Consider the following 15,164-nt stretch of genomic DNA (forward strand, 5'->3'; position numbering starts at 1 on the left):
TTGTGCCGGGAGTGTTTTGAAGATTTTTGTCCGGTGACGTGATGATGGAAGAAGTTGTTCCGTTGAGAGCGCTGACACACACCAGCCCGCTGCGCCCTGCTGTACTGTACATGGGGTGCGCTACATTAGGTCAACTGCCTTGCTCAGAGGCAGCCACGTGCCTCCCTAGTCAGTCTTATTGTAAACAGACTTGTTGTGTGTGTGTGTGTGTGTGTGTGTGTGTGTGTGTGTGTGTGTGTGTGTGTGTGCGTGTGTAGAAGGCCAACATCGAAAGGAATGTCCAGAGCCACATCAAACCATACCCTTCTCATCTGCAATCTGACATGTCACCTGGCAATTTCCACCAGATGCCCCATGTCAAATTCTAAACACGAGGTCACACAATCCCAGCAGGCTGAGGTCACTTTGGGTCACTTTGCTTTTGTTATCCTGCGTGCTTGTGTGTGTTCGTGTGTGTGTGTGTGTGTGTGTGTGTGTGTGTTTGTGTGTGCATGCCGTGCACGTGCCTGCCTGCCTGCCTGCCGTGGTTCTTAATTGCAATCAACTGTAAAGAAGTAACTGGGTCTGTTTGTATTTTCTATGCCCCGACCCCGGCCCCCCTTCCACCATATCCTGCCTTCACGCATTTCTGGAAGTGTGTGTGTATGCGTGTGAGTGTGTGTGCGTACGTGCATGATCAACCCACCTCCACGTTGGAGGCTAGGACTGCCATTGTTCCATCTGGAAAGCATCAGAGGATGGTGGATGGTGAGGAAAGCAGGACTGATCATGATAACGAGAGACGCGTGCAGTGCATCGCAGTCGTAACACTGCAGGACAGCGAGACGCGTGGAAGCCCTAGCCCATAATATTCTCCCAACGGTCTCACGCAAGCCCTGAGGTCTGCACGGATAATCGCGCCCGAATAACGATACAACAGGTGGTCGATCAAACATAACGCCGTCTCGTCGAATTAGTCGTCGAGCCCATGGTTAATGTTCAGCGTGCAAACATCATTCCAGCTCTGCTTTCGAGCGGCTGCGCAGTACAATCCCAATACGTAGCCAAAGCAATCCACACATTGTCTGCGGCTTCCCAACCTCTTCCCTTTTAATGACCGGCAAAGGATCTCGCCTATGAATACTTCAGGCAAGCTGAGCGCAATTTCCAGTCAACTGGCTGCCATAGCTACTGATCGTTTTCATTGTCTGGACGGGGCAGGACGGAATGAGATGACGTGCGCTCACTCTGGGAATTCATACACTCGGTGTCTGTGTCAATAGTGCTGTCTGCGACCTTAATCTTAGTGTTGGAAGGTTTGCGTCTCCCCCGGCTTGTTTTCGTCTTTTGTCTATCCCTGCCCATGTCTAGTGTGTGTGTCTATCTGTATCCGTGTGCATCTTTGTGTGTCTATGCGTGTAATGCATTATGTCCTGGCCTAACGCATTACGTGTGTGTGTGTGTGTGTGTGTGTGTGTGTGTGTGTGTGTGTGTGTGTGTGTGTGTGTGTGTGTGTGTGTGTGTGTGTGTGTGTGTGTGTGTGTGTGTGTGTGTGTGCATGTATATCCCGGTCAAATGCATTACGTGTGTGTGTGTCTATGCATGTTATGCATTATATTCCACCCTACACGCGTGTGTTTCTCTCCGTTTCTGTTGTTTTGAGCCCGTGGCTATGTTCTAGGGTCTCCCATCAGTCTGGCCCAGTAGCCCCCCCCCCCCCCCCATGCCGGGCCGCTCCGGCGTGAACACACTGCTCTCCCTCAGGGAGGGGAGAATGCGGTGGGGAAGGGGGGTTTGCCGACAGCTGTATTTTCCCTTGGCTGTTTGTCTAGCGATTCCTCTGAATTTCTACTTTTTTTTTTATCAAGGATGGCTCTCAATTTGAGCCCGGCACCATTTTAATACTTCACTTTGGGAGGGTGATTCAGTGCTTGGTTCACGATCACAGCAGGGGGTCGGTTTGACCCCCTCTGCACAACTCGTCTGAGGGAAAGAACACTTGTTGAGCAAATCGCTCCCTGGAGCTCCACAGAGAGGGGCGAGGCCCAGACACAACGCAGAACAGAAAAACACTTTTTCTCCCCAGCGAAGGACTCTTGTCTCGATGAGGTGACCTGAGTCGCGGACTCCCAGTTGAATTTGGCCGTGGGTTTGACTTTGATTCGCTCTTCTCCGCTCCTTGTGCTGCTTCAAGGGCGATTCACTCCCGCAATAAAAAGAAACATACAAAAACATAATCGTCTGGATGGGTGGACTCAGAGTTCACCCGTATCTGTGTCCGTCTATTCGGTTAGCCCTAACCCTACCATGTGTGTTGTGTGTGTATGTACCAGGCTGATGTACCACGTGTGTACCAGGCTGAGGCACCATGTGTGTTGTTGTGTGTGTGTACCAGGCTGAGGCACCATGTGTGTTGTTGTGTTTGTACCATGTGTCTTGTTGTGTGTGTTTACCATGCTGATGTACCATGAGTCTTGTTGTGTTTGTACCATGTGTGTTGTTGACCCGGTCAATTTATGTGCGACCCAAGTTTTTTTTTTTTTGCTGCAAACTATCATTACGTTTTGGTACAGCACCTCTTCATTCTGTACATTCTGTGCTTCATTCTTCATTCTTTTGTATAAAATAAATTGCCTACCTACCTACCCATGACCTCAACTGACAACCAACAGGAACCAAACTTTTTTTTTTAGGCCTTACCATGCTGATGTACCATTCGTGTTATTGTGTTTGTCCCATGTGTGTTGTTGTGTGTGTTTACCATGCTGATGTACCATGTGTGTTGTTGTTTTTGTACCACGTGTGTTGTTTTGTGTGTGTGTGTGTACCAGGCTGAGGCACCATGTGTGTTGTTGCGTGTCTACCATGTGTGTTGTGTGCGTACCATGCTGATGCACCACGTGTGTTGTTGTCTGTGTACCAGGCTGAGGCACCATGTGTGTTGTTGTGTGTCTACCATGTGTGTTGTGTGCGTACCAGGCTGATGCACCACGTGTGTTGTTGTCTGTGTACCAGGCTGAGGCACCATGTGTGTTGTTGTGTGTCTACCATGTGTGTTGTTGTGTGCGTACCATGCTGATGCACCATGTGTTTTGTGTCGTGCAGGAAGGATCCTGGACCTGAAGACGGGCACGGTGAAGAAGGAGGGGCAGCAGTCGTCCATGAGGATGTGCATGGGTTCCCGGCGCTCCTTCATCTGCCGCATGAGGTTTGTGCCTGCCTCAGTCCAACCGCAGCGGTCCCCAATGTGTGCACGTGCAGCTCTCTCCATGTTAGCCTGGTGAAGACTGCGTATACCCTGTGCTCATATGGATCAGGACAACATTGATGGCTGGCAGTTTTAAGGAACAGCAGGAGGGGAGTGTGTGTGTGTGTGTGTGCGTGTGCGCGCGTGTGTGTGTGTGTGTGTCCGTCTTAACAACGTCCAGTTTTGATGATTGAAGAAATAGTTTACTTGTCAACAACCATCGTCGGAACAAAGTAGAAGTACAAGATGTATTTTCTGGCCATCTGTTGACCACCAGATGTGTAACGAGACAGCCGTTGTATGAACCAGGAAGGTGATATGGTAATATATGGAAAGCCTTTATAAATGTGGATATATAGTAAGCTGGAATTACCCTCGCAGACACAGGACAGATGGCGTGCAGAAAGCTAAAAGGAAGGGCTGACTACTAGACTTTTGTCTTACTTTATGGAGGTGGATACCGTTTCATATACCTGACCTAAGTGTAGTATACCCATGGTAAGAGATGACCACTGACTCACGTTAAAAAAATAAAGAATTGCATCGCACAGGAGCCTTTTCCTTTAGCACCAGGGAAATACATTATCTATTTCATATAAGGATAATGAATGCATAATGGATACTGTAGAACACACACTCACACCCACAGAGTAACATACATTTGGTGTATTAAGTGGCTCCTATATTTTGGTGTGCATCTCCAAAGTACTCCGTAATTAGCCACAACGAAGCTCCCCAGAATAAGTCGTCCAACTGTGATTAATTACTGTGTTGCAAATCAATTATGCTCCAACATTTCCTGAAGCTCAACCACCGGGTGATTTATTACTGTTACAGGAAATGGCAGTACATATATCTAATGCCAAGTGCAACGAAAAAGTAGATTCTGAAAGTCATTATATTTTATTAGATCACTATGGTTTATTACATCTTTTTTTTTATCCGTGGGCTTCTAAATACGAGGCTCTTAAAAAGAGTGTGGAAGGCATGTGTACTAATTAATTATGACTTAATTACTATAAATCACTTCTACTGTATTCGTCACGTACTTATATTGTCTTTTGTTACAACTAGCTCCAATAATACAGCAATGAAAATATCAGGTTAACGTACATTTCCTGCGTTTCACTCACGTACGCAATAACTCCAGCCCGGGGGGGACCCTACACTAGGCAGGCATATCTCTGATGGCAGACATACCATAATATTAACAAGCTACCCCAACCACATGATTCACACCTGACTTTCTGAAAGGTAAGACGTGCGTGTGCCATAACCAATTTCACAGTGCGGTAATTTCTGACGCCATGCGTATTTCCGCTTCACAGACTTGGGGGGTGGGGTGGGGGGGGGAAGGAAGTATAAAGAATTGCTGGTGTCGTTTTTCTCATGGCGTTCAAGTAATTAAACTACGCGTGTCATATCGTTATCCCAGATCCCCTATACGTCAGTGCATTAATACCTCGCTCGTTTGGAAATCCGCGGTGACCCTACGGCTCGCTGCGACAAATAAAATTCCATCCCTGCGTTTTACAGGAGGACACACGGCGTCAGGCGGATGGGGGGAGAAAAAATGTCTTTGTTTGGTCTCAAGATGTCTCCTAAGTGAAAACACGGCTCCGGTGGTGAGACCGCTGCGGAATACTTTTGGGCTTTGTGCTTAGCCCGGCGAAAAAATCACACGTTTCCCCAATTACGTTTCCACGTACGCTGTCCCTCGTATCGCTGAGCCGGCGGCACGACCGTCTGCCTTTTTGGGGGGGGGGGGGGGGGGGGGGACGGACTGCGATGTCTCAATCCGTCAAGCTTGGGGCCCCCTGCTTATCGCACGCGACAACCGCACTGCGCCACGGGAGGAATTTCCCTCCTCTTTGAGCCTTTTATTGGAGGCACGTTGGTGGAAAGGGGAAACCAGCCCCTCGCCTCACAGGCACGCTTGTTAGAGGCTGCTAGACGGAGGGGCCGCGGCATCAAGCGTGCACAGGCTACCTAGGGTTCGGAGCACATCGTTTTCTAAGGGAGGTTATTGGGTGCAGGCCTCGTCTTCGGTAACACTTGGTCCACCCATCCATCTCACAAGTTGAAGAAGGGGGGGGGGAATCGGATTTCACCGGGCACTCTCTTTCTGTCCGTTTCTGTACATTGTGTAATGTCCTGGGTGGAAGGAAATGCGTTCGTACATGCATTGTCAAACATGGCATAACAATCAGCTCAAATACATCCTGACAACATGTGGAAGAGCTGCTACAGCCCCAATGCTAATCATCACTAATGGAGAGTCGTTAGCAGTTTGGCCCGCTTGTTAGTGTATTTTCGTCATCCGTGTTGTGTGAGACACGTCAACATGGCACATGTTCCAACACACATTACATGCAAGGGATGCCGGTTATAATGTTTTTAATTTTTTTTCTAACCAGATAGAACTCATGTCCATTCAAACACCGTAGCATCTTATGTTTGGATAATGAGGTCATAAAAAGTATATATTTATCCGTTAGCTAAAATTGGACGTTAGGTACTGATTCATGTGTTTACTTTGAAGTCTGTGTGCCTGTGTGATAAATGTCTTTGAGCATTGAATCATTTACATTGCGTTTAAACATTCAGCAGATGCCTTCATCCGAAAGCGATGAAGTGAGGCTGAGAACAATCGAAAGCCTACAGTGACTACAGAAACATTCAACGTTTAGAGAAACTGGACTGGACCAAGTGCTTTGTAGCAATACATCATGTGCTGATGGAGAAGTGTATGTAGGATTTTGTGATTCATGTGTGTGTGTGTGTGTGTGTGTGTGTGTGTGCGTGTGTGTGTGTGTGTGTGTGCAGGTGCGGCAGCGCTCCCCTGGATCACATCTCCCTGAACCGGCTGTCCAACATGAGGAAGAGATACAGGTGAATACATCACACGCTCACTTCCTCTCTTTACTGATGTTTCTCCAGTATTCCTCCCCTCCCTTTCCCTCAACCAACGATTTTTGTGTTAAAATACAATGGATCACACAACCCCTCTCGGCTTAGACAGGTGTTTGTGTTTGTGTGGGTGTGTGTCTGCGTCTGTGTGTCTGTGTCTGGGTGCATGTGTGTGTGCGGTTGTGCAAGCATCTGGGTGTATTCGTGTCTGCATGTTTGTTTGTGTTGCTGTTTGTGTGTGTGTGTGTGTCTGCATTTCTGTGTGTGTGCACGTTCAGTCTGTCTGCGTTTCTGTGTGTGTGTGTGTGTGTGTGTGTGTGTGCGTGTGTGTGTCTGCGTTTCTCTGTGTGTCTGCGTTTCTGTCCGTGTGTCTGCGTTTCTGTCTGTGTGTGTCTGCATCTGTGTGTGTGTGTGTGTGTGTGTGTGTGTGTGTGTGTGTGTGTGTGCGCGTTTCTGTCTTGTGTGTCTGCGTTTCTATCTGTGTGTCTGAATGTGTGTGTGTGTGTGTGTGTGTGTGTGTGTGTGTGTGTGTCTGTGTGTGTGTGCCTGTGTGTGTGTGCCTGCGCTCACATGTTTTCTCTTTCGTCGACAGAAACGGCCTCGGACCCTCAAAGGAAGGAGAGGCTCAGTACTCGGTGGTGCATTGCACAGGCTACATCAAAGCATGGCCCCCTGCAGGTACACAAACACCCCCACCCCGCCACCCCCCCACCAGCGCATCCACCCTCCTCTCCCCACCACTTCTCCCGCTCAATCTCAGCACCACTCAACGGCACACTGGGCCATCTGTAGTCCGACACCTTCCAGCGCTCGCCGTCACGGCCCTGCACTTGTCCCGAGGACAGTGTATTGTCTGCGGGGGCAGGCTAGTGTAGTGGCCAGGGTGGTCCGCCCCTGAATGAGCGCTGTCTGCCCGTTTTGGCCTCCTCGAGTCTGGATGCTCATCCCCTGGCCTGCCTCTTCGTGGTTTGTGTCTGGATTGTGTGTAAATGGATTTGGATGAACGAGTCTGATGAACGGCTCAATGACCCTTGTGTCTGTGTTGGCTGTGTGTGTCGGCGCGGTGACAAGGTCAAGAGCGGGGGCTTCTATCAGATCCTGAATCAACAGGCGGGTCTTCTCTACAGAATGATTAAAAACAAACACATCCCCCAAAGAGTTTTGGATGACCTACAACGTGACTATTCTCACAGCCCCGTGACAATGGCTGCCAACAGCAGCTGAATGTAGTGGTAATTAATACTCGGTCGAAAGAAAAGAAACAAATCAGCAAAAAAAGACATGAATTATGTTCTATAAAGGAAAAAAAAGAGGTGATGGAGTTTATCTGTTGGCTGTGTCTCGAGGGGGGAAGGCATTAACACGCAGGCATTTATCTTGCCGTTATTTAATCACATTCCAGTGTCGGTTACCTCCCGTTTGTGAGCGAGAAGGGGCCAGGTGCTTTCGGCTCAGCGTAAAAGCGGGTGTTCACGCTGCAACAGATGGAAAACAAATACAGGGCAAAATTGATGCGGGGGCGGACAAGAGGAGGATCAGAAGGAGTACATTATCAAGAGCGGAGGGCTGAGAAGTGTTCAGCAAACAGTTCCTACGCACCGTCAAGTGTGTACATCGTGGAGACTCTCCCGGACACATATCTGTCTCACATTTTTACGCCGTTCATGTGCGCTGATTGGGTAGAATTGCTCTTTTGTCCGTGGGATGAACCCTTTCCTTTTCTCACGGATGGCACGGAGTCTACTGGAGGAGGTGGTTTCTGTTCCATATTTCTGGTGCAGCCGATGTTAATATCATGGAGCCACTGTGGTTATCACTGGTCTGTTCTTAATTGTTTGTAGCTGTCGGAATGTCTGCATAAACAGGTTGGGTTGCACAACGTTTTCGCCGTCGCACGCTCCGATTCCGTCTTCCGTGCCCGCGCAAATACGTACGCGTACGGGTGTAAACACACGCATGCACATACGCACGCGTACACATGTAAACACACACACACACACACACACACACACACAGACACAGACACAGACACACACACACACACAGGGTCTGGAATTGTCATCAGTGATGTGATTGTGACCAGGTGTCCATAATGAATTGAAGACAAAAAGCAGGCATCCAGAATTAGAGCCCCGCTCAGTACTCTGAAGCGACTGGGGTACGTTTCTTGTTGTGGATGTGCGCACACACAAACACGTTCCATGTGTGCTTCAAAACAACTGGCGTGGGCCTGCCTTCTCCAGTCTAAATATATCCCCTTGGAATGTTTCTAAAGAACGATAGGGACTATATATAACACAGATGCGTGCCACAACTGCTGAACACACACATGAAAACGATCATGACACACAGCAAATTCTCAGCCCAGTGAGGCCTTTGATCATGGAGATAGAATATGTGTGTGTTGCACGGCAACGATGGGACCGAGAACCAAGGCGGCAGATATCATGCACATATTATCCCTATAGTCCTTTCATCCACGCTTGGCGGCTGAAAGGGCTTCACGACACCCCTGCTGTGGCAATAACCAAACACACGGGGGGGGGGGGGATATTTGCTAAACCCACAGACAAATGGCTCTGTTAGAGAACGCACAAGGACAAAGGTGACGGCGTGTGTCTGTGCGGGAAATAATACAAATCATGACGAATGACATTTGAAGAAGACATTGGCTGACAAATCAGTAAACATGGAAAATTGGTCCATTATGGAAATCACAGTCAGTCGACAAGAGAAAGAGTTTCAATTCACATCCTTAGTGAGCCCCCCAAAAATAAGAGAGCAATTTTGTCAATTTCATGGCACAGGTTTTCATTTATTTGACTGGAGCTTTTCCAGCAGACTGTATAACGCCTCTTCCTTACTCTATGGAGAAGCCTTCTATTTTGTGACAATATCCACAGTATGAAATCGCAGAACAGCTGGTAATAATACAAAATATCCTAACAAATGAAATGTCAAACCCTTTTTTACACAAAAGTGACACCTTGCTTTGGCAATGACAGGAACTCCTGTCAGACTGCGGGACCATGAAAATGTCCACCGCAACCAAAACATTTATTTGTAATCAACCACGGCTTGGAGAAAATTACATTTCTTATTGTTATGGTAATATTGCGGGCCCTGTGTATCTGTCACTCTTTGTCTTGTCCCTTCACCCCCCATCCCCCAGAAGTACACACACTGAATAATGTTGTGTGGTGGACCAAGAATTTTGGTATTTAAATGAATTGAAACCATCGCTGGGGTTCATGACAGGTGAAGAACGATGTCAGTCACCTCAAGGTACAGATGCGTTTGAAGGACACACCGTCATCCCCGTAATCGTATAGCTGCTGTGTTACCCAAGGGGTTGACTGTTAATAAGGGGCGATTATGCAATAATTTAGTATTGTATGTTCATATGAGGTCAGTTGTACATATTCATTCAAAGAATTCTATACAAGGGTCTTATTACCGTCTCATAAATGAACAGGAGGGTCACCTGATTTCGGTCGGTACAAAAGTGTCAATTTTAGAGGATAATGAGTACGAATTGGTTGTTGTTTGCCCTCAGGGTGAACGATTCCCAGTAGCTGGCGATAAGCCTCCAAAGCCCTCTGTTGTGTGCTGAATTCAACGAGATTCCGATCCGAAACCCATTTCTAAATATTTACTCCCAGCATTTGGCAAGACAGAAGGTGGTCGGCCCTTGTGACACGCCATTATCAAACCTCTACTTTAGTTTACTTCCAATGGTCTTCACGTAAAAACAAACGTATTGGCATTTCAGTATTTACATTCACCCACCTCTGATTTAATTGACTGGGCCTCGATGTACGTCACGACACTGATCGGCAACGCGTCATGCGGTTTACTCTGAGAACCTCAAGGACGTGAGTCATGATCTTCCACGATCGGGGCCAGCACTAACAAGCACTGCCCAATGCCGTCGATAGTGAACCAGGGTTATCATCGTTTGAATGGCTTTTCTTTCGACTATGGGGATCTGCGCAGAAAAACATTGTTATCAAATTCCAAGATAGCTGCGTATATATTTTTAGATTGGCCAAGGACTTTGACAATGGGCGACTTCTCGAGAGCAACTTGACAACCGCTCGTTGACAAATGCGTCTCTGCTTTGGGTTCCCTTGTGTGTGACTCTGTCCAGATGCCGGTTGTCATCGCTGAGGAGCTGTTTGTGTTAGGCCAGCTATGATTAATAATTCACATGTGAACCTCTGCATTGACTTGTGAATGTTCATAAAGATTCTGTGCGAGTCGCTTTGTTTGTCGAGTCGACAAAGGAGGGAGAGCGAAGGAGTCTGGCGGTGTCCCTGAGCAAGAAACCAAACCCTAACCTAGCCCTAACGGCTCCCAGTGTGCCGGCTGTTGCCTTGCACGGTGACCACCGCTTTCGGTGCTAATGTGTGTGTATGAAGGGGTCATTGGTAGGCAATATTGGAAAGTGCACCGGTGGCACTGGCTAGCCATTTGCTGGATAAATGCAGTCCATTTACCATTTACCATTTGAGCAAAACTAATTGTCGTGACAGTGTGATGTAGGAATTTTTGATCGAAGGAACATTTCCCTATTTGTCTGATATGTTCCATTTGAACTCACATTTGCACCATCACCTCTCTCTCTCCCTCCCTCCCTCCCTCCCTCCCTCCCTCCCTGTCCTCCAGGGATGACCATACCAGACGAGGACACCGAAGCAGGACAGACTGGTAAATACTGTCTGGTGGCCATCGGCAGACTGCAGGTACGCATATGAAGTTTTGTGTTACTTAAACTGGGATATGCAACCCTCAAGACGCACGCAAAGATGCAGGCACCCACACACACACACACAGACACACACACACACACACACACACACACACACACACACACACACACACACACACACACACACACACACACACACACACACACACACACACACACACACACACACACACAGTGGCACACATTCAAAGGCCCATTTGCATGCATGCCGGACTGTTCCCGCTCAACCGGAGGCGATCAGCAAGGAAACTTTTTTCTTTTGGGGGGGGTCCAGGATTATATGATCAGTGCAGCGGAGGAAAGAGGTGACCCACATCCTGTCGTGTCCTCCCTCCAATACCGTTATCTCTCTCTCTCTCTCTCTCTCTCTCTCTCTCTCTCTCTCTCTCTCTCTCTCTCTCTCTCTCTCTCTCTCTCTCTCTCTCTCTCTCTCTCTCTCTCTCTCTCTCTCTCTCTCTCTCTCTCTTCCCCCCTTCTCCCTCCCCCTCATGGCTAATCAGTCCGACCCGTCTCGGCCAACTCCCTTCAGAGCTCTGCTTCCACTCTCCAAACCCTGGCCCTGCCCAGTAATATCAGGGCTCCACCAAGGTTCTCACGGTTCTCCCGTGGTGCTACTCTGTGCTTTCCCCTGATCCCCCCCCCCCCCCCCACACCCCCAGGTCGGGCGGTCGGGGGGCTTAGCAGCTGACGGTCACATTTACTCACCGCAAGCCTCTGAGAAATAAAAACCATTCAGGCAGATCTGTTGCGGTAACGACCCTGTTTAGCGTGGGGTGAAAGCGTCTAAGCCCGGCCGAGCTGTGTGGCCCCTGCCCCTGGCTGTTTTGGTTGGTCCTTTGTCTTGGGCAGAGCTCGTACGCTAACACAGCGAGCCCCTCGCGTGCCAGGAGACGTCAGGCATGCTCGGCCGTGAGCCCCTTCTCCCGTGAGCCCCCCCACACTCCACCCTCCTGAGTGTTTGGGTTTCTTAGCGCATGGCAGCATCAGCACTATGGCACCTGTCTGATGCTTCGTGCAGGAGTGGTACTTGTTCTTTAAGGAATGGTGTTAAGGCACCGGTTTCGGGTTTTGTAGGCTTTTGTTTTGTGATTTATCTAATTAGATTTTTTTTTGCCATTTTCTGATGACAATTGATTAAATCATTTGTGTATCCCGCAGGGTATGGTTGTTTCCTATTTGCTGATTGGCCGTGAAGGATGTATACTGACTAGTCTGAGTTCAACTTCGAATTAGTTTTATCATTGGTTTTGACCTCATCTGACCGTATTTTTTCTTATTTTCCCATTAAATGTTCAATGATCCCAACTGTGTCATTACCTCCTCCCAACAGGTGACCAGCTCTCCTGTTTCCATGGATATGAACGGCCTATCGGTGCCCACCGAGTTCCTGTCCCGTCACAACTCTGACGGCGTCATCACCTTCGTCGACCCGCGCTGCATCAACGTCATCGGTTACCAGCCGCAGGTCGGTCGCACAGACTCCTAACTTTAGTTTTAAAACTACATTTGTCTCCGAACCGTTTAGTTATTCAGCAGCAGTGGACTTTTCAGACGGATTCCACCTCGCAAGCGGTCGGAGTTAGGCAACGTTGCTCCGAGATAACTCCAGGTAGACTCCCCAGACACCGGGGAATGAACCCGGAACAGGCCTGGAGTCAAACACCCTAGCCGGCCATTAGGCTGTCCTTCCCCATATAATGATATAAGTATACTAAAAGTGTCCGTCTTCATTTGGCGGGGAACCGGCGACGAGACGGCGATGACAACGACGGCAGGATTTTTTTTGCTCCTTAAACTGTCAGACTGGAACTGTGTCCGCGTCTCGACTCTCGAGACCAAAGAGTTTAGCGGTTCAGCGTGTCAGCAACTTTTCTATTTTTGGCTGCTTTCGTTTTCTCCCTTTCAAACGGGGCTTTTTATTACATTGAAAAACGGCCTTTGAAGTGGTAACCAAAAACCCTGCTCGCTCCTCCACGACCTCTGACCTTTTGTGCAAGCAAGTCCGCAATGCGGGGGAAAAAAGCAATGTGTCTAGGGGGCCCCATTTCCCATAACCCATCATGTGAGCTTTTTTTTTTTTTAGGGGGGAGTTCTGTTTGGGGAACACTGTGTGATCGTAGTTGATCTATATGTTCTGAGATTGGTTCCCCCCCCCCCCCCCCCCCCGCACGCGTGGATGCATTCCAGCGCAGTGCAGGGGTTATTGTGTTGCCGCGGGGACAGAAACGGGAGGGGATAGAAAGAGCACTCGCTGTTCCTAGGGAGCGGCGTTTCCTAGAAGGCAGCCATTCTCCCACCTCTTGACCTTTTGCATCGAGGACAGCCAACACGTGATTCTGCTTTGCAGGCGAACCGGGGAATAATAACCAGGCCTGTTGCTTCCTCTGGCTTGATGGGTTTTATATACTTATGAATATCTTCTAGTTATATTATTCACGTGCTTGGCTCTCGGGGTAACATAGACGATTATAAAATCACATTTTATAATAATAATATATATAATTTAATTTAATTTGGAGTAGTTGAACCCTACGGTGACCATTTAATATCAAAACACTTCCTATGGCTTTTGGAAGGTTTCCAACACAAAAAACATTAAGGAGATTAAATCAAGTTGAATTTACATTGATATTGCTTTTATAACAAAGTTGATGTATTAAATATGAAGTCTGTCTTTAATCTGTACACCTAAAATTGGGCCAGCCAGGCACACAGTAGGTGTCTCCTAGGGACACATACCTTTGAGACACGTCCAGGAAATGACTATGGCACAGCTAAGGTAGAACCAGGAATAATTAATGCAAGATTATCTTTTGCAATGTTTAAAAAATGTTGGACACAAATGTGTTATTGATTGCTTAACATTATGTATCCTAAATGTCTTTTGAGCCTTATTTATTTAGAGTTTCTTATTCAGATCCCAAATATATACTGTAAAGTTTGTGCTGTGTGCGTATAAAATGACGTCTTTATTTATTTAGTCAGTTACCCCTCCATGTGTCAGTTCACCTCACCTGACTGATTCATTCTCTTAACCTTACTCAACTGGTTCCCTCTGGTTCTCCCTTCACACAGGACCTGCTGGGCAAAGACATCCTGGAGTTCTGTCATCCAGAAGACCAGAGTCACCTGAGGGAAAGCTTCCAGCAGGTACAGAGCCGGCGCGCCCGTTAGATCTCAAGTGTTTGGTCCTGGAGGGAAGGGGTGGGCGGAGAAGGAGCCTCCATCACTGCCATATGGAGCCCATGCTGATTCCACTCCGTCTCTGACACTATCCACTCTCTCTGCAACCTGCTGTTCCAGAGACTTCTGACGGATGGAAACCTAGCTGACAGCCCGTGATGTTTTCACTCGCTCCTTTTTGTCTGTTCCCATATTATATGAGCATGCATCACTTCCCCTAGTATACATCAGACAAGACCAGGGGACTGGGAGGTTCATGAATACAGACAGGGCTGTCTGCGTGACACATTCAATATTTATTGTGTGTGTGTGTGTGTGTGTGTGTGTGTGTGTGTGTGTGTGTGTGTGTGTGTGTGTGTGTGTGTGTGTGTGTGTGTGTGTGTGTGTGTGTGTGTGTGTGTGTGAGATGATCAGTGTGTGCTGTCCATATTTTTGCTGTGTTTGTATTCCATGTTTTAACTGTGTGTAGTCTATATTTCGGCTGTGTGCGTGTGCTTAGTCCATATTACTGCTGTGTGTGTGTAGTCCACGTTTTACCTGTGTGAGTGGGTTGTGTATATTTCAGCTGTGTGTGTGTCCTTGGTCCACATCTCTGCCGAGGCTAGTTTGTACCACGCTGAAGACGCAGTAAATCACAGGAGCCCAGAACACTAACCCCAGACAAACGGCTTTGGCTGTGGGCCACCGGCGTGTCAGGTGCCATTACCGTGTTCACGTGCTGCTCGCTAACGTGATTAAAAACTAATGAAACAGTTGGACTCTCTACGTCCGCCGTAACTCATCCTGTTAACGTATCCGCGGGCGTCCCAACAGTATTGTTATCGTCGACACCGGCACGCAAGGACGCACACGCGCGCGCGCCCCTAGCGATATCGGACACACGCACACACGCCGGCGATGTCAACAAACAACAGAGTGAAGAGAGGCTCCATCGTGCCCTGACTCTCTGCACCTCATATTTACTGTCATTGATGTATCATTAGTCCCTCCCCGAGTGTCTCAATTGACATTTGAGCTGACATTTAAAGCTTGCTTTCTGACAATAGCGGTAATATTAACACGATCCCTCTGTGT

At 48.1% G+C, this 15,164-nt stretch overlaps 1 protein-coding gene across 4 annotated transcripts in view; it reads left to right on the forward strand.

Annotated features, from left to right (window-relative positions):
- The window catches only part of arnt2 (aryl-hydrocarbon receptor nuclear translocator 2), a 56,935-nt gene that overhangs the window by 17,924 nt on the left and 23,847 nt on the right, over window positions 1-15,164 (forward strand). For all 4 annotated transcript variants that reach the window (XM_060070762.1, XM_060070763.1, XM_060070764.1 and 1 more), the window contains 6 exons: window positions 3,085-3,187; window positions 6,053-6,118; window positions 6,729-6,814; window positions 10,805-10,881; window positions 12,238-12,372; window positions 13,983-14,057. In XM_060070762.1, the coding sequence (XP_059926745.1) occupies window positions 3,085-3,187; window positions 6,053-6,118; window positions 6,729-6,814; window positions 10,805-10,881; window positions 12,238-12,372; window positions 13,983-14,057 (542 nt within the window). The remainder of the gene's footprint in view (window positions 1-3,084; window positions 3,188-6,052; window positions 6,119-6,728; window positions 6,815-10,804; window positions 10,882-12,237; window positions 12,373-13,982; window positions 14,058-15,164) is intronic.

The sequence above is a fragment of the Gadus macrocephalus genome, chromosome 14 (genome assembly GCF_031168955.1).
Source record: "Gadus macrocephalus chromosome 14, ASM3116895v1".
Taxonomy (NCBI): Eukaryota; Metazoa; Chordata; class Actinopteri; order Gadiformes; family Gadidae; genus Gadus; species Gadus macrocephalus.